Source organism: Balaenoptera musculus, chromosome 1, assembly GCF_009873245.2.
Source record: "Balaenoptera musculus isolate JJ_BM4_2016_0621 chromosome 1, mBalMus1.pri.v3, whole genome shotgun sequence".
Classification (NCBI taxonomy): domain Eukaryota; kingdom Metazoa; phylum Chordata; class Mammalia; order Artiodactyla; family Balaenopteridae; genus Balaenoptera; species Balaenoptera musculus.
The window spans coordinates 157,980,289-158,006,499 of record NC_045785.1 but is presented as its reverse complement, the minus strand read 5'-3'; the positions used below and the strand labels follow the sequence as shown (position 1 = coordinate 158,006,499).

Sequence of the window (26,211 nt, the reverse complement as noted above, 5' to 3'; positions counted from 1 at the left end):
AGTAAGGACTTGGATTTTACTCAGTGATTATACATTTTGAGCAGGAGTGATGTGCTCTAACCATTTAAAATGATTCACTGTTGCTGCTATATAGATGCAAGGGTGGAAGCAGGGAGACCAACAGAAAGGCTATTTTAATAATCCAGGTGAGTAGTGATGGCTTGGATCAGTGTGGTAGCAGTTCAAGTGGTGACAAATAGTCAGATTCTGTATGTATCTTGAAGATAGAGCCAATAGGATTTACTGATGTATTGAATGAAAGATATAAAAGAAAGAGTGGATAGGGGTGATTCCAAAGTTTGAACCAATCATCCAGAAGGATAGGGTTGATATCAGTTGAAATGAGGAATGCTATTGATGGAGCAGATTTTGAGGGTAAGATCAGGAGTTCAGTTTTGAACAAGTTAAGTTTGATATATCTAGGCAATATCTAAGTAGAAAAGTGATTTACGTATTCAACATCTAAGTGGATTTATGGGTCTGGAGTTCAAGAGTTTTGCAGACACTGTTAGTGTTCACTAAATAACCCTGTGCCTGTTTACATTTTCTAGCCCACCTTGAAGTTAGATTAGGGCTACGGCATTAGGTTCCAGATAATTGGATGTGGGTGGAAATGATGTAAACCACTTCTAGGCCTGACCCTTTAAGACATCTCAGGAAATCCTCTAGTCTTTTTTTTTTCTTTCAGTTTTCCCCTTTCATAGTGGTAGTCTAGGAGGCCGTGTCAAGATGATGTAGGTACGAAATATGTCAGACTATGACATGAAAAAGGTTAAGCACAGAGATGTTAGGGTTTGTTACTGCAGCATAGCCTAGCTGTATTTGACTAATACAATGGAGGATATTCAGGCTGAAGATACACTTTTGGGGTTTATCAATATATTGAGACATTCGAGCCATGAGACTGGATGACATCACTGAAAGAGCAAGTTGAAGTGGAGAAAAGAAAAGAAAGCTTTGAGCCTTGGGGCATTCCAACATTAAGAAGTCATGGAGAAAAGGAGAAACTAAGAAATTAAGGAAGAGCTATCAATGAGGTAGCAAGAAAAGTAGGAAAATGTGATATCCTGGAAACCCAATAAGGAAAATATTTCAAGTAGGAGGAAATAATCAACTGTCAATTCTTGTTAATGAGATCAAGTAAGATGAGACCTGAGAATTGACCACTGAGTTTAGCAATATGGAGGCCAAGGCCGTTGGTCACATTGGCTAGCAGTGCCAATGGAGTGGTGGGGGTAAAATCCTGACTGAGAAAGATTTGGGAGAGGATAGGAGAAGAGCTGGTGACAGTGAGTATAGTAACGAGAGGGGTAGTGGGGTCAAGAGAGGGTTTTTGTTTGGGTTTAGTTTTTGGTTTTGGTGAGGGAAAGAATTGCATATTTGTATGATGATCCAGTAGACAGAGTAAAGAAGATGATGCAGGAGAAAGAGGGGGCAATTTCAGGAGCAGTGGTTTTAATTAGGAAAGGGGGTGGGTATCCAGTTCACAAATGGAGGAACAGGCCTTAGATACCCATATACTTTATCTGCGGTTACAGGAAGACAGACAGAGTTAATGGGCACAGATGCTTGAAGATGGATAGATAACAGTAGTAGAAGTTTGCAGAAAATCTCTTCTGATCGATATTACCTTTGACTCATTCATCTTCCTCATTCTCTCTTTCCCTCATCACTCACATCTATCAATTATCAAGCCCTGCCTGTTATTATGAGTAATTTTCTCATAAGTGATTCCTCTTTTTTGTCTTTGTTGCTATCTCAGTCATTTGTTTTTTGTCTTCCCTGGACTACCAGTACAGTTTACTACCTGGTCTCCTTACTTAGACATGTTTCCCTGAAATTCATCTTCTACACTTCTTCCAGAGAGAACTAGCTAAAGCAAATATTTAATTATGCCACTCTACCATAAGAATGGATAGAAAGTCTTCCATGAGCTGGACTCTACCTAGCTGGTTTCCCAGCCTTTTCTCCTGATACATCATACCTCACTATGTGCTCTGATAACATTATACCATTTGAACTATGAAATTTCTTCCTCTAACTATCACTTTGGCTTGAAAGGCTTACTCAGTGGAATTCCCTGTTACCTTCCCCACTTCTCCTTCTCTCCTCTGCCTTCAGCTAGATATTCATTATCCTTTAAGACTCAGTGACTCAGCTCAAATGCTCTGGGAACACCTTCCAGAGCCCCTCTCCCTTCCATAGCTGAGTTGGATTCTTTTCTTTTCAGTTTCAATACCAACCACCCATGTCATTCCTTTCTATTGTTCCATTTAGCGTATCAGTTCATATCTAATTTATCAGACTCTTGAGCTCTTGAGAGCAGAAATCCTGTGTTATTCATCTTTGAATTCCCAGTACTTGGCACAGTAATTGGGGCAAAGTAGGTGTTTAATAATGATGATATGAACTGAAGAGTGCACTTCTCTGGGAGAGAACATTAAGATTTTTTACCACTGGAGGATTAGGCACTAGATAAAACAGAAAAACAAAACAAACAAAGAAAAAAACTAGGTCTCAGTGGGGGAAGGAGTGCCTCGGGTGCCCAAGAAAAGAAGTGGCATGATTAGATGTCTAGAAGATTGAAACTAAAGAAGATAGCAGATTAGCCTGATAGCTCAGAGAACCCATGACAGAGGGGTTGTAGGAGGGTAACATAAGAGGATGAGGGCACAGCACAGAATCTTAGAACTGCCATGGATGAGAAGTGGGGGGTAGTACGTGCTGGCATTCCAACAGGGAAAGCTCTGATGGCAAAACTAAATTGGAGTGCCTGATTCATTACTTCACACCTACCCACCCTAAGAGATCTCAGAAGCTGTCTTCAGCCCAAGGACCCCAAAAGCTGAAAGCATTGACTAAAATTTTGATGTTTTGCTCATAGGAATTTCACTTCCAGTAATTTATCCTCATGGCATATCTGAACTAATGTCCATACATGTACATAAATGGATATTCACCACAATTTTGTTTATAATAGCAAAAAAAAAAATAAATTAGAAACCTAGGTCACTTTTCTCATATTTTTCTATATTTTAAATTTTGTAACAAGCTTTATAACTTTTTTATAGTCATAAATCTAGAATAAAGTCAGAGAAGCAAGCAAACTAGCACAAAATCACTTGGAAAAGCATTCCTTGTAGCATTTTATTCATATTTTTACCATGAAACATTTTTATAAAAATTAAGTTAGAGATAATATTTTTAAAATCTCCCCATATACTATCCCTTATTAGTAATCTAGTTTCTCTCTTTGCGAGCATTCAGTTATTATTGGCACATGGAAAGAAAAGTCATATGTCACCAGGGGGAGGTAGTACCTATAACAGGGAGGGGTGCTGGAGGTTGGGGAGAGATTTAGAGAGGATAAAGCAAGGGTTAGGAGACTGTCTGCAACCATGAGAAGAGTCTCAGCTCTCTTACCCACTTATGTCTCAGCTTCTAAATTGTAATCTCCCTCAACATGCAGGGACCATGGATTATCCAACTTCCCATAACTAGTACTGAAAACCTAGTGTTGCATATATTTGGGTGCTCAAAAATATTTGTTATTAAATGCATGATTAATTAGGCTTCTTTTCATACTTTTATTTTGAAACTTCCAAAGTAAGTTAAAATTTTTAGTGAGAATATACTTACAGTTGAACCACAGGGTGAAACTTTTCTCTGAAATCAACTCTCAGTGGGCAGCCATATTTTTCCCAATTATATTTTACTCTCTAGAAAAGGAAAAATGCTTTAGTTATTTTCTATATTTGGCTGATTGACAAAATTATAGTTTTCTTACCAAATGTTTAGATGGTCGATCCCTCAGATATGACCTGTAAAAAAACATTTTCATTACTTAGAATCTTTCCTCTTCTCAAACTTAAAAATTAAAACCATTACTTTGTTTGGGTAAAGAGGTATCACAAAAGTCAAACAGATAACCATAATTACAAAATACTCCTAAAATATGTGGAGATTAAACAACATACTTCTAAATAACACACGGATCAAAGACAAAATCTTAAGAGAAGTTAGAAAATATGTTCAACTAAATGAAAATGAAAACACAACTTATCAAAATTTGTGAGGTGCAGCAAAATCAGTGCCTAGAGGTAAATTTATTGCAATAAATGTATATATCAGAAAAGACTGATGATAATAAGAATAAATGCTAACTGATTCTAAATTATTGATACTACATTAATATAAAACTCAATGTTTATGTTAAAAAATACTTCTTACTTTTCAATGATGTAAAAAAAATCATGCTGAAGACATTCTTTTTTATCAAATCTACAAAAAATAAAACATAATGAAGTTGTAATATCGTCATTCCTTATTTACTAGCACAAACGTTTAATCATTTAACTCAGTGATTCTCAAACTCGAAAGTATCACAGAATCATCACTTATTGAATTAGAATCTTTGGGGTTGGTGTGTAGCCTTAGCATTTCTATTTTTAAAACTCAGCTTCACAAATGTTTCTGAAGGTACCAGAATTTGAAATATACTGATTTACCTCATATTTGATACATGTGAAAATTTGTAGAAAATCCATCAAAGTAAAGACAAATTTCTTTGGACTGTTTCATTCTTCATAATTTTTTAAAACAGAGTTCTAATTGCTACTAGAGACTCAGTTGCACAGGTAAGGATCTATTTTAAGAATTCACATAATTTCTAGTTAGGGTTTATGCAGACATAAGGCTATCATGGTCTATAAAATGATAGAGATTTAGTAAGTTAAATTATTCATTTGACCATTTTTGCTGGCTGCTTCCAGTGTAACTCAGAAGGAACCCCAGTCACTGCTGTGTTTATATAGATATTGGAAGCCTAGGACCACCTCCCACCCTGAATTCAAATTAGACCCCAAGAGATGCCCTCCTTCATTGACAACTCTCCTGTCAGAAGTATCATGGGCCCCATAGGTAACCTTTGCTGATTGTGAAAACTTAGGCCAACCACAACATGAATCCAAGAAACTAGGGTCATTTTTAGAGTTCCAGAGCAGTGGGTCATTGACTAAGAGATCTGGAAAGAGGTCCTGAAATCTGTGTTTTCAGACATGCTCTCCAGGTGATTCTGACAAGCAACCTAGTTTGACAATTGCTCTCTAAACCTTCCCATAAATAGATTGATTCAAGCTGTTTTGCATCTCACTGAAGAAGGAAATCTTCATGCAGTGATACTGCATGCAGGGGTACTGGGAATTGATTTTGGTAACATGTTGCTTAGAGCAGTTATTCTCAAATTTTAATGCCCCTACTAATCTTGGAAATTTTGTTAAAACAGAGATTCTGACTCAGCAGGTACAAGGTGGGGCCTGAGATTCTGCATTTCTAGTAAGTTCCCAGGTGATGCTGCTGCTGGTCCATAGATTATACTCTAAGGAGCAAGGATGTAGACCATCCCAGAAATAAGATGCTATAGGCTGTTTAAATCAGTTAACCTTTGTGTTTTCTGGAAAAAGACTTATGGGAAATGCAAATTCCTTGCTGAATGAGATGGGGATATTTAATTATCTGTCTGGCAACTGATTTTAACAATTCACTACTCAAAAGATTGTTAGAATGACAGATGAATAGACCTTTGTTTTGGATGAGAGCAAGCCACTTCATAAATAGATTCAGGTAAGAGTCAATGTTACCCCCACCCTCACCCTAACCACAGGAAAGGAATTGCAATACATTTTTGTCTCCATTATACATTCCACCTCAGTTAAATAGATTTGTGTATGCTGACCTTTATTCTCTCCCATGCAGAAGAAAGAGCTGTGGATAACACAAGTTCCAGTGTGCTTCATTGTGAACCATAGTAAAAATCAATAAAAGTCACACCTTGGGATTCTCTGAAGGAAACACTGGTGGTTCTGTTAGGTTTGCTCTAAAAAACTTTCTCATGGAAAAAGGTGCAGGAAACTGAAGTTTCTCTCTTGTGGTTACAAGGAGTTCTCTGACAGAAATGAAATTATAACTGGTTTGAGTAGGATGGACAACAGAGAGGTATGTTTTTCTCCCTCTCATTTCTCTGGAAATGAGTTGTACACTGAAGAGCTGAGAGAGGTAATGCAAAGGATGGAAACTGGCTTATGAAAAGTGAAGGTGGAGAAAAATGCTGGTAATGGAGACAGAGGTTAAACCTGTCTGATCCAAATATAATATTTGAATGATTCAAATGTAATATTTGACTTGGCAAAAAAGTTCAAACAAGTCTGGTTTGGACAAATTATCAACTTATAATGGATTTCATATGGACATGTCAGTCATTGGGCTAATATTATCGCTAGTAATTAGCATTTAGTTCACCATTCGTTTTTAAACATAAAGAGTAAGACAAGTCAAATGCAAATATACTTGCCCTTTAACAGCAATGAATTTATTATCATCACAGCCAACAGATATTTGGAACACCTAAAGTAAAGTAATTTAGGTGATGAGTTTAGTGGTTCTAATTCACATGATCTAAAATATTACTACAGCTAAAAGCAATTACATTTTAGATTTGAAATAACCTTTTAAATGTAGAGTTTTGTTATACTGCTCTGTGCTGTTTTCCTCCTTCTTCTTCCATCACTTTTTTCTTTCTTTGCTTCCTTTCACCCTTACTGCTCACAAGGCCCAAAGGTTGGGTCTCTGCTTTCTTACTTCGATGTGATCTTTCACTACTACCTCTACAACCATGACTATCAACTCTGTAGTTCCAGCTTGCATCTGACTCACCTGGCAGGTTTCTGTAATAGTGAGTTGGCCAAAAAGTTCATCCAGGTTTTTCCGTAAGATGTTATGGAAACACGAATTTAACTTCTTTTTAGAGTCAGGGTCCTGGTTCTTCCTCAACTGGGATAAGCTACTTATATTTCTACCTGGCTTCAGGACACCTTACTCACTACTGTCTACCCTGGCCACCTCTCCAACCCCCACCCCAGGCTTTCTAATTGGGATTTAGATACTTGCTTTCTGTTTTAAACATGTCCTGTATGTTGCATATTTCCACAAGGCAAATCTAAAAACACCCTTGGGGATCAGGAGGGTGGGGTTAGAGAATGATGTCCAGCCAAGCTTGATAGATTTAAAGAATTGCACCTGCTAAGCCAAGAGCTTTCAGTCTTCATTTGAAAGGCATGCTCCATAGCAGGAGTTCATGGATTTTATTTCTTGAACTATCTGATCTCACCCATAGGACCTGATTTGTTCTCTCAACAACTCTACCCACAGTCCTTGCTGTCCATCATTATTAAATATTTTCCCATCACATGTGTTTAGAAACATGTGTCTGCCCTTTATCTTTACTAAATTATCCATATAAGGTACATGGTTGGCTGAGGTCCTCAAGTTTTTCATAGTTAGGACGCACCATCACTTGATGATCTTATCTGTAACATCTCTTCTTTCATGGGTCTTAGTTCACAAAAATAATTCCTAGTCTCAGAATTAACAACCATGGCTGAAGAGCAGGGACTATGTCTCATTTAACTTTGAATTCTTCATGTAGGTATTCCCCATTGTGCTATGCCTGATATATAGTGGGTGCTCAATATATGTTTATTGATTATTAGTTGGAATGAGAAGGAATAAAGAGAGGAGGCATCCCTCAGTGTGGAACAAAGACTCAAAGGAGGTGGTGGTGGGTGATTGCCTGAACACCCCACTGCTATATCACATTGCTGTGCTTTTGTATACGCCTCTTCCTGCTCAACTTCTACTTACTCTTCAACAGTCATTTTATTCATCACCTTCTTTTCACCTTTTCCCTCCTAATCAAAATTGCTTACTTTTTCCTCTGGGCTATTTGGTAACTGTATATCTCACATTCTTTTACACTAGCTTATGTTTTCCCCTTTGGAAGGGACTCTTTTCATCTTTGTAACTCCCATTACCTAGCACACAGACCGAAACATAGAAATGTGGTAGGCACACAATAAAATTTTTTGAATGAAGAAATGATCCAATTTTTAAAATAAATAAACATAGCATAAATATGGATATGACTGGCAGTCTTCTCTGACAAACCATATCCAACTTTAGCTGTTCTCATTAATTTCAGTTTTGCTCTACACAATTTTATTTATGTTCAAAAACTAATAATTTTACATCTTTGTAAGTGTTTATATTCTGATGGTAAACTCATGGAGGGCAGTAATCTAATCTTTTTCCGAAGTAAAATAATGGTCTCTCTACAGTGAAACATTACAAAATGTTGCTACGTATTAGGGGGGGTGGTATTGAATGGAGTTAATATGTATTATTTAGTTTTACCACCCATGTATTATTGAAGTAAAATATTCAGTCTTCTACCCATGTCACTTACCTTTTGGGAGACTGGACACGTTTTTGCATGTTCACTAGGTCTAACGTGAACAAGCAGAAGACCTGTGTTCTGGTATCTAGGAGAAACAACACGTACAGGTGATTATAGAATCACAAGGGAGGTAGCCATGAGTGTGCCTTTGTGCAGAACAGATGAAAAGTCCCATTAACATGTTGTGATTGAACTGCCCCCCCCCCACCCATGAGGAATTCTAGAGGCCTGGTGGTGGTGGTGGTGACGGTTCGCAGTTTCTGCCAAGGTGCATTGTGGTCATATCCTAAAGTCATTCCCATCTCATGGTATCCCATATTTTGGCCAGCATAGGATAGGCACAAAGGGAAATAAAAATGAGTTTCTATCAGCATTTCAAGCCCTCTGTTTCATTCACACCCTCAGTCTCCTGAGGATGGGGCTTTGCTGCTGACATCTTGCCCTGCTTCCTGACAGTATTACAAGGCCGTAGCCATTGCATAGGTTCCTTCTCTAGCCTCTACAGATTTTTTCCTCCTATTGATAATGCTTTTGGAACAATAGATATTAAGTTATGAAGTTAGTTTTCTGAACCACATTATGCTGCATAATATGATCTGACTGGAAGCAAAAGGGAGATCAGACATAATGCCTTTGTAGATTATGAAATGTAAGTGAATAATTTTGTGCTCAGGCAAAATAGGAGGGCTCAAAAATTACAGAAGAAAAAAATTTGAAAGTATTATTCCTTCTCTGCCCCTAGTAAGGTTTTTACTTTTTGAAAAAACTGGGAAAAACCAAAACACAAACAAACTAACCACAAACAAATGTTCTTTTCCTTCCAATATTCATTATATTTTAATATCTATCATATATTAGATATAAAATGTACTAAATAAGTGAGGATACAAATAGCACATTTTTATATTTTTAAATCACTGTACCATATTTCATCAACTCTAAGATACATTTTTTATTTCCTTTAACACCTTTGAAAACAAGAAGCATCTTATAATTGTGCCAGTTATGGCTTTTTTCCCCAAATTGATGGAAACTTTGAGTTGATATATTCAGTAATATAGTATAGATCTGTAAGAAAAGGACACCAAAGTAGATATTGCGTCTTCAATTTTCTACATAATTTTACTTATAGATAGATTTTTTTTTTTTTTTCTGCCATGGCTGATTTCAAAGCTTTTGGTATTTTTTCTCAAGTCTCGGACTGACCTAAAGTATCCTGGACAATTTGACATATATTGTACAGCAACAGAATTCTGAGTAAATATCCACAAAATCAAAAATACCCAAAGGAACCCACAACATTAGAAGAATCAAGAGAAAAGTTGGTGAGTTAGGGGGGAAGGGAGGTATTGATCCTCTCTTGACTACTATGTCTAAAGTAGCATTTTTCCTTACACTTCCTGATCACTCTCTACTGCTTCTTTCTGCTTTATTTTTCTTAATAGCACTTATAATTATTTGGGACCATCTTGTTTATTTACTTCATTACTTTCTTCTTGTCTTCTCCCACTAGAGATATGTCTCATGACAGCAGTACTCTGTCTTTCTTGTTCACCATGTGTTTTGAACACCTAGAGTGTTTGGCATGGAGTGGGTATTCAAACTCATGTGGAGTAGCAGCCTAAAGAAAAATGAACTTTTCCTTAGAAGAACAATGCTACCTTTCCATAAAATATATTGAGTCAGGACATAATGATAACCTCATGCCTTAAGATACAATTCCATGTTGGTTACCTTCCTCCAGAAATTAAGTGTTTAGGCGCTACCTTATTCCAAGATTCAGAGATGGTGTTTTACCTGACTCTACTCATAATTAAAGACTTTTTGGGATTAGAGTTCTAGTTTTTGCTTAAGGATAGTATGTAAAGACTTCGGGATGGGAATGAATGATATAAGGTGCTCAAAAATTATTGAATTAAGAAATAGCCTGGTGATTTTTGCACCTTCAGTTGGATGAGTAGCACCATCAGATAGGTCATGTTTTCATTTAATTAAAGGAGTATTCTACATTTTTATACAGAATACTATTTTCACATCTTTCCAGACATTTAAAGGAATTTGAAATCTGGATATTTAAAAGGATATGAGGTCATTTAAATAAAAGAATACATATAAATCAGTAACCTGAATAGCATATTTAATATTGAGTAGGTTCTTTTAAAAGTCTTACTTACTGCAACTTGAAATAATCATCTACTGCCTCATAATTTATATTCTGAGAAAATGTTACTGTCTGAAAAAGAAAATAAAAAAGTTTATGTAAAGTAGGAAAATTGGGAATGGGGACAATGGATAATTTCAAGACAGATATAAATCTTTCTTTAGGCAAGAAAAATAATATATTTAGCACTTTTTTCTAATTTATTTTCTTTCCTATCTATCTCAGAAACTCCAATTATGTAGATATTAGATTTACTTTGTTACATGTCCTTATTTTACTTTTAATTTTATATTATCATATTTCTTTTATTTATACTGCTTCTCTCTCCCTCCTCATTTGACTTTTGTTGTTGCAATATTCTTATTTTTATTTTTCATTTATAGCAGCATAGCAAACTTTTCACTTTCTTCTGTTTTCTAATAACCTGTCTCTGGACCTTTTAATTTCTTCTTTGATGTTTCCAAATCATTACAAAATCATATTGTCTGTAATTTTTGAGACAATGGGGAATTATTTGCCAGAATCTTTCTTCTGTTGTTTCTGAGTAATTTTTAAAAATGTCCATTTGCCTTTTGCATATTTCTTGCTATTTTCTTCCCTCCAGGCCATGTTTCATCTCAATTTTCAGTATTCCATATGGTTGCTATCATCACAGAGTAAAGCCATTTATAGAACATATATGATTATAGAGGCAAAAAATTATAAACTCCACATTTTTAAAGTATGGTAGCTACAATTTCTATACCCCTAAATTACTTTTTTGGTAGTTCTTTGTTATATATATAAATATATATATAAACATATGTATAACTATTCTATATATAAATATTCTATATATAAATATGCTATATATCTCTAGATCTTTATATATAATATAAATATAATATATATGTATATATATATGTGTGTATATATATAATATATATATATATATTTATATTGATCTCCAGAGAGAGATCAATTGTGAGGATTGGCTAATCTGTTGTGATGAGAACAGAGACTCTGTGTCTCTAAAACTCCTTAGTAAAAAGTTTTATTTCCAAAGCAAAGTTTATTTACTAGTATGCTGGATGCTAAGTGGTGTGACATAAATATGCAATCTTTTACGATAAAGTTGAAGGCTGTGAATGTCATCACATTAAAAATAAATCTAGTTTCATGTTCAAGGAAAGGAACTATCAAATTTACACCTGTATGCTTTTGTATGCCATATTTTCCTTCATATGTAATCTTAAAAATAACTTTACAAGAAAGAAATTTGCCAGAGACAGAAATGAATGAACAATAAAGATGACAGTTAAAAACTCATGGGGAATCAGACCAATCACAAGCACTGAAATTGAAGCTGTGATTAAAAATCTTCCAACAAACAAAAGCTCAGGACCAGATGGCTTCACAGGCAAATTCTATCAAACATTAAGAGAAGAGCTAACACCTATCCTTCTCTAACTCTTCCAAAGTATAGCACAGGGAGGAACACTCCCAAACTCATTCTACGAGGCCACCATCACACTGATGCCAAAACCAGACAAAGATGTCACAAACAAAGAAAACTACAGGCCAATATCACTGATGAACATAGATGCAAAAATCCTCAACAAAATACTAGCAAACAGAATCCAACAGCACATTAAAAGGACCATGTACCATGATCAAGTGGGGTTTATCCCAGGAATGCAAGGATTCTTCAATATACACAAATCAATCAGTGTTATAAACCATATTTAAAAAGTGAATGAGAAAAACCATATGATCATCTCAATAGATACAGAAAAAGCTTTTGACAAAATTCCACACCCATTTATGATAAAAACCCTCCAGAAAGTAGGCATAGAGGGAACTTACCTCAACATAATAAAGGCTATATATGACAAACCACAGCCAACATCATTCTCAATGGTGAAAAACTGAAACCATTTCCACTAATATCAGGAACAAGACAATGTTGCCCCCTCTCACCACTTTTATTCAACATAGTTTTGGAATTTTTAGCCACAGCAATCAGAGAAGAAAAAGAAATAAAAGGAATACACATCAGAAAAGAAGAAGTAAAACTGTCACTGTTTGCAGATGACATGATACTATACATAGAGAATCCTAAAGATGCTACCAGAAAACTACTAGAGCTAATCAATGAACTTCGTAAAGTAGCAGGATACAAAATTAATGCACGGAAATCTCTTGCATTCCTATACACTAATGATGAAAAACCTGAAAGAGGAATTAAGGAAACACTCCCATTTACCATTGCAACAAAAAGAATAAAATACCTATGAATAAATCTACCTAAGGAGACAAAAGACCTGTATGCAGAAAACTGTAAGACACTGATGAAAGAAATTAAAGATGATACAAACAGATGGAGAGATATACCATGTTCTTGGATTGGAACAATCAACATTGCGAAAATGAGTGTACTACCCAAATCAATCTATAGATTCAGTGCAATCCCTATCAAATTAGCAATGGCATTTTTCACAGAACTAGAACAAAAAATATCACAATTTGTATGGAAACACAAAAGACCCCGAATAGCCAAAGCCATCTTGAGAAAGAAAAACGGAGCTGGAGGAATCAGGTTCCTGGACTTCAGACTATACGACAAAGGTACAGTAATCAAGACAGTATGGTACTGGCACAAAAACATAACTATAGAACAGTGGAACAGGATAGAAAGCCCAGAGATAAACCCATGCACATGTGGTCACCTTATCTTTGATAAAGGAGGCAAGAATATACAATGGAGAAAAGACAGCCTCTTCAATAAGTGGTGCTGGGAAAACTGGACAGCTACATGTAAAAGAATGAAATTAGAACACTCCCTAACACCATACACAAAAATAAACTCAAAATGGGTTAAAGACCTAAATGTAAGGCCAGATACTACCAAACTCTTAGAGGAAAACATAGGCAGAACACTCTATGACATAAATGACAGCAAGATCCTGTTTGACCCACCTCCTAGAGAAATGGAAATAAAAACAAAAATAAACAAATGGGACCTAATGAAACGTACAAGCTTTTGCACAGCAAAGGAAACCATAAACAAGATGAAAAGACAACCCTCAGAATGGGAGAAAATATTTGCAAATGAAGCAACTGACAAAGGATTCATCTCCAAAATATACAAGCAGCTCATGCAGCTCAATATCAAAAAAACAAACAACCCAATCCAAAATTGGACAGAAGGCCTATATAGACATTTCTCCAAAGAAGATATACAAATTGCCAACAAACACATGAAAGGATACTCAACATCACTAATCATTAAAGAAATGAAAATCAAAACTACAATGAGGTATCACCTCACACCAGTCAGAATGGCCATCATCAAAACATCTACAAACAATAAATGCTGGAGAGGGTGCAGAGAAAAGGGAACCCTCTTGCACTGTTGATGGGAATGTAAATTGATACAGCCACTATGGAGAACAGTATGGAGGTTTCTTAAAAAATTAAAAATAGAACTAACATGCGACCCAGCAATCCCATTACTGGGCATATACCCTGAGAAAACCATAATTCAAAAAGAGTCATGCAGGAATAAAGACGCAGACCTACTAGAGAATGGACTTGATGGTATGGGGAGGGGGAAGGGTAAGCTGGGACAAAATGAGAGAGTGGTAGTGTATATATGGATATATATACACTACCAAATGTAAAATAATAGCTAGTGGGAAGCAGTCGCATAGCACAGGGAGATCAGCTCAGTGCTTTGTGACCAGCTAGAAGGGTGGGATAGGGAGGGTGAGAGGGAGGGAGATGCAAGGGGGAAGATATATGGGGATATATATATATGTATAACTGATTCACTTTGTTATAAAGCAGAAACTAACACACCATTGTTAAGCAATTATACTCCAATAAAAATGTTTAAAAAAACAAAAACAAAACAAAACAAAAAGAGTCATGTACCACAATGTTCATTGCAGCTCTATTTACAATAGCCAGGACATGGAAGCAACCTAAGTGTCCATTGACAGATGAACGGATAAAGAAGATGTGGCACATATGTACAATGGAATATTACTCAGCCATAAAAAGAAACGAAATTGAGTTATTTGTAGTGAGGTGGATGGACCTAGAGTCTGTCATACAGAATGAAGTAAGTCAGAAAGAGAAAAACAAGTACCGTACGCTAATACATGTATATGGAACCTAAAAAAATGGTTCTGAAGAACCTAGAGGCAGGACAGGAATAAAGACGCAGACGTAGAGAATGGACTTGAGGACACGGGGGGGAAGGGTAAACTGGGACGAAGTGAGAGGTGGCATGGACATATGTACACTACCAAATGTAAAATAGATTTCTAGTGGGAAGCAGCCACATAGCACAGGGAGATCAGCTTGGTGCTTTGTGTCCACCTAGAGGGGTGGGATAGGGAGGGTGGGATAGAGACACAAGAGGGAGGAGATATGGGGATATATGTATATGTATAGCTGATTCACTTTGTTATACAGCAGAAACTAATTTACCATTGCAAAGCAATTATACTCCAATAAAGATGTTAAAAAAAAAACTCATGCGGAATAGATTGAGAAAGTTTAACATATGTTTAACCAGCGTTACAGAAGAAGAGAAGATAGAGAAGAGGTATAGACAATATTTGCAAGATGCCTGATGAAGACAATGATTCAGAGATGTCTGAGGCCCAAGAAATCCCAAGCAAAGAAAGAAGTAAAGAAACCTGCATTTAGACACCTCATAGTGAAAGTGAAGAAAGCAAAGAATAAAATCTTAAAAGCAGCCAGAGGGATAGGTGTTAAAATTGCAAGTGACTTCTCAATGGGAACAATGGAAGCCAAAAACCAATAGAATAATATTTTTAATGCCATTTAAGAGAATCATCACCAAACTAGATTTCTATATCTGGAGAAAATATTTTTCAAGAACAAAAATGAAATATAGATGTTTTCAGATGAACAAAAATTGAGTATATAATCACCAGTAGCCTCTCACTAAAAGAAATGTTAAGGAATGTACCTAAATCAGAAGGAAAGGAACACAAGATGGAAGCACTTATGATAAAAAGGAAAAAAGATAAAGATAGGGTAAATACACATTGCTGTATAAGATAGTAATAACACTGCCTAATAGTGAATCTATGAATTCAATCACATGTGAGTTGGGGAAAGAATAAAGTATTTAATTAAATTTAGTCTTGTATAAATTAAACATTCAGGTTATAATTTCAGAGGAAAACTGACTAGAAATACAAACAGAATGTATAACTGCTGAACCAGTGGAAGGGGGAAAATGGAATGATAAAAAGTATGCAACTAAACCTAAAAAGGCAAGAAACTAGAGGAAAAAACATAGAAAGAATGGGAAAATAAAAGTACAAAGCAAGATGGAAGGCAAAACCTCAAACATATTATTAATTCCAATAAATGTAAATTAACTAAATGCTCCAATTAAAGGACAAAGATTTTCAGACTAGACAAAAATAACAAAAATTTAAAAACTCAAATATATGGTGCTTATAGGAAACATAGCTAAAACATAAGGCAATAGAAAGATTGAAATTAAAAGGGTAGAAATTGTATGGAAATATTAAGTAAAAGAAAACCTGATATGGCTATATTAAATGTGAAACAAAGTAGACTTGAAAGCAAAAAGTATTACTACAGAGAAAGATGGTCATTTCATAATGTTTAAAGTTTCAATTCATCAGGAAGCGAATTTAAAAACTTGAATGCATCTAATAATATGCTTTCAAATATATAAAGTAAAAATTGACAATCAGATTGAAAATGATACCAGATGAAAATCTGGATCTTCACAAAAAATGAAGAGCACTGGAAATGATAAATATGTGTATAAATATAAAATGCCTTTTTATTATTTAAATCTCTTTTAAAAGATAATTGATTTTTTAAAGCAACAATAATAGCAATTCATTGTAAGGTTTATAAAATATGTAGAAGTAAAAGGTATGGCAACAATAGTACAAAAGCTATGTGAGGGAATATAGAAGTACACTGCTATAAGGTTATTATACTATAAATGAAATGATACAATATTGAGGGCAAACTGAGATAAGTTACAGATGTGTACAATAAACCCTAAAGCATCCAATAAAAAACCAAAATGAATAAGGAATAGCTAAAAAAGCCAACAAAGATGCAAAATGGAATCATATAAAAATAATCAAAAAGAAGGCAGAGAAAGTGGAAAAAAATTTTAAAAACAGAAGGGACAAATAGAAATCAAATAGTTAAATGGTAGATTTAAACCCAACAATACCAAAAAAAAAAAAATCACGTTGAATGTACCCAATAAAAAGGAAAAAATGTTCTGAATAGATAAGCAAGTAAGATCCAACTTAAAAAACATTGAAAGACACAAATGATTTTCCATACTAAAAGGTTGGAAAAAAATAATATGTTGTGCTAACATTAATCTAAAGAAGGCTGGAATGGCTATATTAATATCACACAAAATAGATTTCAGAGCAAAAATTATCTCCAGAGTAAAAGGCATCATGTTTTAAAGTGCACATGAAACACTTATCAAAATAGACCATATTTAGAGCTATAAAACAATTCTCTATAAATTTAAAGGGATTCAAATAAAAAATATCTTTTGTTACTATAATGGTATTTATTTAGAAATCAGTAACAGAGAGCTATCTGGAAAATCACTGTCCTTCTATATAACCCATAGGTCAAAGAAGAAATCACAAAGAAAATGAGAAAGTATTTTGAACTGAATGACAATGAAACCACAAAATATCAAAATTTGGATATACAGCTAAAGCAGTTCTTTTTTATTTAAATTGTGGTAACATTGGTTTATAACATTATATGTTTCATGTATACATTATGAAAAATAGACTTCTGTATACACTACAGTATGTTCACCACCAAAAGTTTAGTTTCTATCTGCCAGCATACAGTTGACCACCTTTACCCATTTTGCCCTCCCACTACACACCTTCCTCTCTGGTAACTCTAATCTGTTCTCTGTATCTATGTTTAGTTTGGTTTGGTTGTTTATTTTAGGTTTTCAAATATATATATTCCACATGTAAGTGAAATCATATGGTATTTGTCTTTCTCTATCTGATTCATTTTGCGTAATATCCTCAAGCTCCATTCATATTGTCCTAAATGGCAACATTTCTCCTTTTTTCATGGCTGAGCAGTATTTTATTGTTTATACATGTTTTTTTCCCACGGTTTTTCGTGGTGCTTGATGAGTTTTTTCTCTGCCTGAGAATTTGAAGTAGTGAACACCAAACACCTCTTTTCTTTAGGTAGAGCTTTTTTTTTTTTTAACTTGATTTTGACAATTCGATAGATTGATAGATTGGTAATTACGGCCTTTCTTTTGTTTTTTGGTAAGTGGTGCTATTGCACAAGTTTTTGGTTTTTCTAACGTGAGCTGCCTCTGGCTATGTTTAAGAATCGGCATTTTCCACCCACCTCTGCCTCTCCTGGAGGTGTCAGCACCCTATGCCCTAGTTGTCACTGCTTGTGCCTCCAGGGTCACTGGTGCTTTGCTGTTGCTGCTGGTCTTGCTGCTGTTGCTGGTGTTGCCACCTGGGGCACTGCGTTGGTGTGGCCTCCACTAAGTCTGGAGTTGCCTGAGTTACAGGACCTGCTGCTGTGAGGGGAGGGGGAAGACAGGGAGGCAGCCACAGTCATGGGCACCTCTGCCACATCTGGAGTTGTTGGGTTTTGGGGCACTGCCTCTGTGGGTGGTGGAGGGCTTGAGTCGCAGGTACCTCTGTAGCTGGAAAGACAGGGTCAAAAGCCATGCTGCTGCTGCTGGCCATTTCCCTGTGGCAGTGGGCACTGCTGTGGCAAGAAGGTCGGAGTCATGTGTGCCACCTCCCCTCTGCAACCACAGACTCAGCCACTGCAGCTGGGGGCTGGGATTACTGGTATAGCCTCTGTTCTTCCTCCAGTCCCCCTGCTCTATGTGTTCCAGCCCACCCACATTTAGATGTACACATGTGTGTCCTGGTGTGTTGGACAGAGGCGCCTTTGTTGAGTTATGGATTTTTACTGGTTGTAAATTGAAGGGGAGAGACAAAGAGAGTGTCTCATGCCACTATGATGCTGATGTCACTCCTCTAACTAAAGTAGTTATTAGAGAAAAATTTATAGCATTTAAGTCCACATTAGAAAAGAAGAAAGGCCTTAAGTGAATGACTTAAGCTTCCATATTCAGAAACTGTAAGAGGAGAAACAAGTTAAACCCAAAGTAAGTGGCAGAAAGGAAATAAGGAAAGGAAATAATAAAAAATAAATAATTTTAGGACTTCCCTTGTGGTGCAGTGGGTAAGACTCTGTGCTCCCAATGCAGGCAGCCCGCCTTCAATCCCTGGTCAGGGAACTAGCTCCCATGTGCATGCTGCAACTAAGAGTTCACATGCCACAACTAAGGAGCCTGCCTGCCACAACTAAGACCCATCACAACCAAATAAATAAACCAATCAATATTTTAAAAAAAGAAACTCAAGGAGTGGTGCTGCAAGATTAAAAAAAAATAATTTTATGAATAAAATCAAAAATAGAAAATCATTACAGAAAATCAATAAAACCAAAGCTGATTCTTTGAGAAAATCAATACAGTTGTTAAGTTCCAGCCAGGCTGACTGGGTAAAAAGGAGAGAAGAAACAAATTACCAATATCAAGAATGAGAAAGTGGATATCACTACAAATTCTACAGACACTAAAAGGATAATAAGGAGATATTATGAATACCTTGTGCCTATAAATTTGACAAGATAGATGAAATGGACAATTCCTTGAAAGATAAAAACTACTAAAATTTGCTCAAGAATAAGCAGATAACCCAAATATCCCTATATCAATTTAAAAGATTGAAGTTGTAATTAAAAACATACAAAAAACACCAGGCCAAGAGGTCTTCACTGGTGAGTTCTACCAAACATTAAAGAAGAAATAATACAATTTATACATCAATTTTTCTATAAAATAGAGGAGGACCTCTCCCCAAAACATCTTAAGAGGTCAACGTTGTTGATACCATAACCAGAAAAAGACATTACAGGAAAACTATAGACTAATAACTCTCATGAACTAATAACCCTCATGAAGCAAAACTTCTTAACAATATTTTAGCAAATTGAATCCAACGTTATATGAGGATAAAACATTATGACCAAGTGGGATTATTCTAGCAGTGAAAATAAATTATTGGAATTCACCATATTAACAGATTAAAAAACATGATCGCTTTAATAGATGCTGAAAAAGCATTTTATAGAATCCAATATCTATAAATGACAGAAACTCAGCAAACTAGGAATAGAGTGGACCTTCATCATCCTGGTAAAGGGCATATATTAAAACCCTCGAGGTAACATCATACTTAATTGTGAAAGACTGAATAATTTCTTTCTGATTGAGAACAAGACAAAGATCTCCACTCTCATTTCTTCTAATCATCACTGCACTGGAGGCTCAAGATGGTGCAAAAAGGAAAGAAAAAGAAAGTCACATATATTGGAAAGGAAAACTGTATGTGTACACAGATGACATGATCACCTATGTAGAAACTAGGGAATTTACAAAAAAAAGCTACTTGAAATAATAACCGAGTTTAGCAAAGCTGTGGGATACATCATTGATATATAAAATAAATTATATTACTATATACTAGCAATGAACAATCAGAATGATACCATTTATAATAGCACCAAAATATGAAATACTTTAAAAATATGAAATACTTAGGGATAATCTGACCCAAAATGGACAAACTTGTACACTAAAAAGAAGAATATATTTGGAGTACTTACACAACCTGATTTCAAGAATTATAAAGGTACAGTAATCGAGACATTGTGTTATTGACATCAAGATAGACATATAAGTTAATGGAACAGAACAGAATTCAGAAATAGATACCCACATATATGGCCAGTTGATTTTTTACAAAGGTGCCAAGGCAATTCAATGGGGGAAGGATAGTCTTTTCAACAAACGCTGTTGGAAGAGCTGGCTTCGTATTAAAAAAAGAAAAGTATCTTGACCTTTACCTCACAGTGCATGCAAACATTAATTTGAAGTAGATCATAGATCTTAAAGCTACAACTATAAAACTTCTAGAAGGAAAAATGAGGAAAGCTTAGTGACCTTGAGTTTGGAAAGATTTCTTAATTACAACCCAAAGTAAAACTACAAAAGAGAAAAGCAGTAAATTGGACTTCTTCAAAATAAATAAAACACATTTTCAAAAGACATTGTTATGAAAATGAAAACACAAGCCACAGACTGGGAGAAAATATTTGCAAAGCACGTATCCAACAATGAATTTACATCTAGAGTTTATAAAAAAACTCTTACTACTTAATTATAAGAAGATAATCCCTTAAAGTTGGGCTTACAAGTTGAACAGACACTTCACCAGAGAAGATCTACAAATAGCAAATAAGCACTTGAAACAGTGCTCAGTATCATTAGTTATTAGAAAAGCATCAGGGAAATGTTAATTAAAACCACAATGAGATATCACTATATATTAACTAAAATAGCTAAAACTAAAAAATCCAAAACAAAACAATAACAACAACAAAACCAAAACACAGATCACACCAACTGTTAGCAAAAATGTGTGAAGCAAGTAAAACTACTGGTGGCAATGTAAAATGGTACAAAAAATTTGGAATACAAATTAGCAGTTTGTAAAAAATTAAACATACACCTACTTATGATCCAGCCAGTCTGTTCCTATGTATTTACCCAGGAGAAATGAAAGCATAGGTCAACACAAAGAGTTGTACACAAGTGTTCATAGCCATTTTACTTGTAATATCCCTAAACTGGAATCAATCCAAATGTTCATAAACAAATGTGGTTAGACAAATTGTGGTGTATCCATACCATGGAACACTACTCAGCAACAAAAGGGAGCAAACTATTAATGACCACAATGTAATAGATAAACCACAAAATGATTATACTGAAAGAAGGAAGAAAACATATTGTATGGTTCCATTTATGTAAAATTCTAGAAAAAGTAAACTAACCTATACTGATAGCAATCAGATCAGTGGTTGCCTAGCGATGGGGAATAGAAGGAGGAATGGATTACTAAGGAGCATGAGGAAATTTTGGGGGGTGATGGACATGTACATTAGTTTGATTTTGGCTATTATTTCATGGGTATATACATATGTCAAATTGTACACTTTCAATGTATGCAATTTATTGTATACCAATCACATCAATAAAGCTCTTTAAAAAGACAATTCGAGAGAATGAAAAAAAATTCAGTGAGAAAGAGGCACACAACCTAATAGAAAAAGTGACAAAAATTGGAATTTCACAGAAATGGGAATCCAAAAGCCAATAAATATATGAAAAGTTATTCAACCTCATTAATAAGAAGAGAACAGCAAACAAAATATAATACACACACATTCATCAGGCAAAAATTAAAGTTTGACTATACCAGTTATTGGCAAGTATATTAGTCTGCTAGGCTTGTCATATCAAAATACCACAGACTGGGTGGCTTAGACAACAGGAGTTTGTTTTCTCATAGTTTTGGAAACTGGAAAGTCTAAGACCAAGGTGCCAGCAGATAAATTTCATTCTGAGGCCTCTTCTCTTGGTTTATAGGTGACTGCCATCTTGCTGTATGCTGACATGACCTCCTTTGTGCATGCAGGAAGAGAGAGAGAGAGACAAGCTCTCTGGTGCCTCTTCTTATAATGACACTAATCCCATTAGAGTAGGGCCCCACCTTCACAAACTCATCTAACCCTAATTATCTTTCAAAGTCCCCATCTCCAAATACCACCACTTTGGAAGTTAGGGCTTCAACATATGAATTTGGGGGGACACAAACATTCAGCCCATAACTGCAATGATGTGGAGCAGCAGGATCTTTCAAACAGTGTTGGTATTTGGTGTAAATTGTGTAAATTGTTTTAACTGTTAAAGTTCACCATACACATACTCTATGTGCTGGTTATTAAACTATTGTCTTTTGGCTCCAAACCCACTATTCTATATGCAGCTTTTTGGTGCAGGGTTTGAGATTCTGCAAATCACATTTTTTCCTTTGTTAGTTGACTCTCTTTTAGATATTGCAAATACGGGGTACTGGAGAGCATCTAGAAGATAAAGATAGGAGAAATTATGTTACTTCTTGTTTTTCTCATTATTCCCATCCGTGTCAACCTGGCAGCTCTTCATTCTGGCAGTAGCAGTTGGTAAAGGAACTGATAAGTGAGAAACACACTCCCAGAACAAGCTTTGCTCATGACCCCCTTTTGAGGTACAAGCACTAGCTAGCTGGCGCCTGTTTCAGAGACTAGAGTTTCAGCAGCACCAGCACCAGTCATATTGCCCCCTTCTCAGAGATCTGGATCTCAGAGCTGTGGAGTCCCTTCCTTGGAGCTTCTGAGACGACATACCAGGTGAGCAGTACTCGCTCCTTCAAGGTGTGGGTTCTAGGTCGGTGGAACACTTCCCCTAACTTTCTAGTTTGTAATAACCCAAATTTCTTCCCTCTGTTCCCTCTATTCCAGCCCTAGAGATGGAACAGTCACTTCTTGTAGTTACTAGCTCTGTGTAATCTCAGTGTTCCTTTATTTTCTTTTCATTTCTCTCATATATCCAGTTCTACTAATTACCTATATTGATTTACCTCTGCTAAGACAATTGGTTTGATTTCTGTTTTTCTGGCCAGTGACTTACTGATACGGTTCTTGGTATGGAAGTAGTATCAAGAAACCAACCCACAAAGATGGACTCCTGGGATTGACTTCATTGTGTCCTTGGCCTTGAACACAGTATTCATCTCTTTGCCAATGGGAAAGGAATTCTATCATTTCACGGTATGCAGAAACATTACAAATAATCAAATTATCACCTGTTGTTGATTGTGATATAGTATTTACTGAGGCAAATGCCTTAGGTGACAAAGTAGCCATTGAATTTAACCATTAATGATAGTGAAGATGGCTAAAATGATGGCTGCTTCTGAGTGTCCTAGAACATTTCCACAAAGAAAGGTTAGATCCTTACACTACAAGCTCAATTTATTATTATAAAAACAAGGTTTTATGGTATTCCTAAAAGAATCTCTTACTTATTGTAACCACAGAGTTGACCTCACTGAAAATTAGATACAAAATTTAAGTTTGCCAGAAATTAAGATAGTGTGGTACTACCACAGGATTGACAAATAGATCAATGGAACAGAATAGAGCACCCAGAAATAGGCCTACACTTGTATGAATATTTGATTTTCAATAAAGATGCTAAGTAATACAATAGGGGGAAAAAAAGCTTTTCAAGAACACTTAAGTAACTAGGTATTAAAATGGAAAATAACTTTGTTGTTTCCTTGATCAAAAGTCACCATACACGAAAATTAATTTGAGATCGATCATGGACTTCAACATAAATGCTAAAACAATAAAGCTTTGAGAAGACATCATAGAAGAATATTTTTTGTGACTTAGGGATAAGCAAAGGTATCTTAGAACACAAAAAACAATAACCATAAATGAAGAAACTTTATCAAAATTAAAATTTTCTACTCATTAACAGTCACCATTAAGAAAATGAATAGGCAGGTTCTGGTTCACGATGATAACACAGGAGGATCCTGAAATCACCTCCTCCCATGGACAACACTGAATTTACAGCTACGTACAAAATAATTTCCTCTGAAAGAAGCCCTAAAACTAGCTGAGCAACTCCTATACATCAGGTGAACAAGAGAAAAACCCACATTGAAACAGGTAGGAGAGACTGAGCCACAGTCTTGCCACAAACCCCAGCCCCAGGATGGTAACCCACGAACAGGAGGGAGAGAATTCAAAACCCCACACTTCTCCTTGAGGAGTAAACAGCTTGAACCCCACATCTGTCACCCCAACTTTTAAGACCTGCACTATAGAACTGAGCCCCCAAAACATATGGCTTCAAAAGCCAGTGGGGCTTGTGTCCATTTGACCCACAAGGCTATAGCAAACTGAGAAACAGTTCTTAAAGGCTCTCATGTGAGAACTCATGGACCCCAAGACCCAGTGTAAAGAAGCCAACTGAAAAGTGCCCAGACTTTCTGTGAGAGAGGCTTAATTGCTTATCTTAAAGCATCGGCCTGGGAGTTCCCTGGTGGTCTAGTGGTTAGGATTTGGTGCTTTCACTGCTGTGGCCTGGTCCGGGGAACTGACATACCACAAGCCACGTGACACAGCCAAAAAATTAAAAAGTAAACTTTGATTATTTAAAAATAAAATAAAATAAACTTTGATTATTTAAAAAGAAAGAAAAATAAAAGCATTGGCCTGAGGGGCAGGTATCTAATTTAACAGACATCTAGGGTGTGGCCTACTGAAATACTCCAAAGACAGAGGATGATGGGCTCCATGTTTGTGCTCTCCCTCTGCCTCACTCCAGTTGCTGGTATCACCCAGAAAACAGCTTCTACACTCATCTTGCACCCTGGTTTTTGTGGCTGCCATCCATGGGTTGCCTCTTGATTGACTGGCTCTGGTGTCCAGTGGGGCTTGCACTCACTAGACCTGTAGGACTGTAATAGATGGAAGAGGAGGTCTTAGCTGGCTGCACCTCCAGGGCATAGCAGGCACAGTCTTTCTGTAAAAGAGGACTATTAGCTTATCTTCATAGCTATGGCCTGAGAGGCAGGCTTCTAATTAAAACTATATCTAAGGGCTGACTGTAATTCTCTTCAGAGACCTCATAGGGGCATAGGGGAAGTGTTATCTTCGTAGTCTCCCTCTGCCTTGCTCCAGGTTGCTCCAGCTCCCAAAAAGCAGCTTGTACACACGTCTGGTGCTTTTTTGTGGTTGCTGACTGGGGAATGCCCCTGGATCACCTGGCTCTGGTAGCCAGCAGGGCTCATGTTTGCAGGTCTCATAAGATTGTTAAAAAGTGATAAATAGTTCTTAACTGGCTGTCCCTTCCAGAGAACAGCACAGAGATGGTAGACTGAAATAAACCCCAAGTCTTTCTGTGAAAGAGGCCTGTTAGCTTACTTTTATATATGTGGCCTGAGGGGCAGGCTTCTAACTAAACACACATATAGGTGCTGACTATAATTTTCTCCAGAGACTGGGGAGGCTGGCAGGTGCACCATCATTGCACTCTCCCTTTGCCCCACTCCAAGTTGTCAGTATCTCAGAGAAGGTAGCTGTTATACACATCTGGTGCCCCAGTTTTTGTGTTGGCCACCCAGAGAACACATCTGTCAATAGTCTGGCTCTGGTGACCAATGTGGTTTGTTCTTACAGGTTCAAAGGTATGGTAGCAAACAAAGAAACATTTCTCAAATGGCTATCAGCCTAAGGCTCAGCACTGAGGCAGCAGACAGAAATGCCAACTCCCTGAAAGAGGTACATTTGCATAGTTTAAAAGCTATTCCCTTAGTGTCTGGCTTCCAATCAACTTGCATCTGAGTGCTGAGATACTCTCCCCACTTTGAGAGACTGACAGGTCTTAGCACACCCTAAAATGCTGGGAGCCACTAAGAATAATGTAGGTGGCTTGGACAATCACGAAGTCTTGAGAGACAACTAAGAGCTCAGGCAGTGTTGAATGATAAGGTTCATCTCCTACACAAAATGACTCCTTCAAGACTAGGAGAAGTAGCTGTTTTATTTACTGCATAGAAACCAATGCAGAGAATCAAGGAAAATGAAGAAACAGAAATATATTCTAAATGAAAGAATGAAATAACATCACATAAAAAAGGTCTTAATAAAATAGTGATAAGTAATTTACCTGATAAAGAGTTCAAAA

General features: G+C 36.2%; 1 protein-coding gene across 1 annotated transcript in view; it reads right to left on the bottom strand.

Annotated features, from left to right (window-relative positions):
• Window positions 1–26,211, bottom strand: part of CATSPERE (catsper channel auxiliary subunit epsilon) — a 219,041-nt gene that overhangs the window by 58,871 nt on the left and 133,959 nt on the right. Inside the window, exons 5-10 of the mRNA XM_036869246.1 lie at window positions 10,465–10,523; window positions 8,300–8,375; window positions 6,350–6,402; window positions 4,231–4,281; window positions 3,788–3,821; window positions 3,640–3,719 (exon numbers count right to left, since the gene is read on the bottom strand). Coding sequence (XP_036725141.1) covers window positions 3,640–3,719; window positions 3,788–3,821; window positions 4,231–4,281; window positions 6,350–6,402; window positions 8,300–8,375; window positions 10,465–10,523 — 353 coding nt within the window. The remainder of the gene's footprint in view (window positions 1–3,639; window positions 3,720–3,787; window positions 3,822–4,230; window positions 4,282–6,349; window positions 6,403–8,299; window positions 8,376–10,464; window positions 10,524–26,211) is intronic.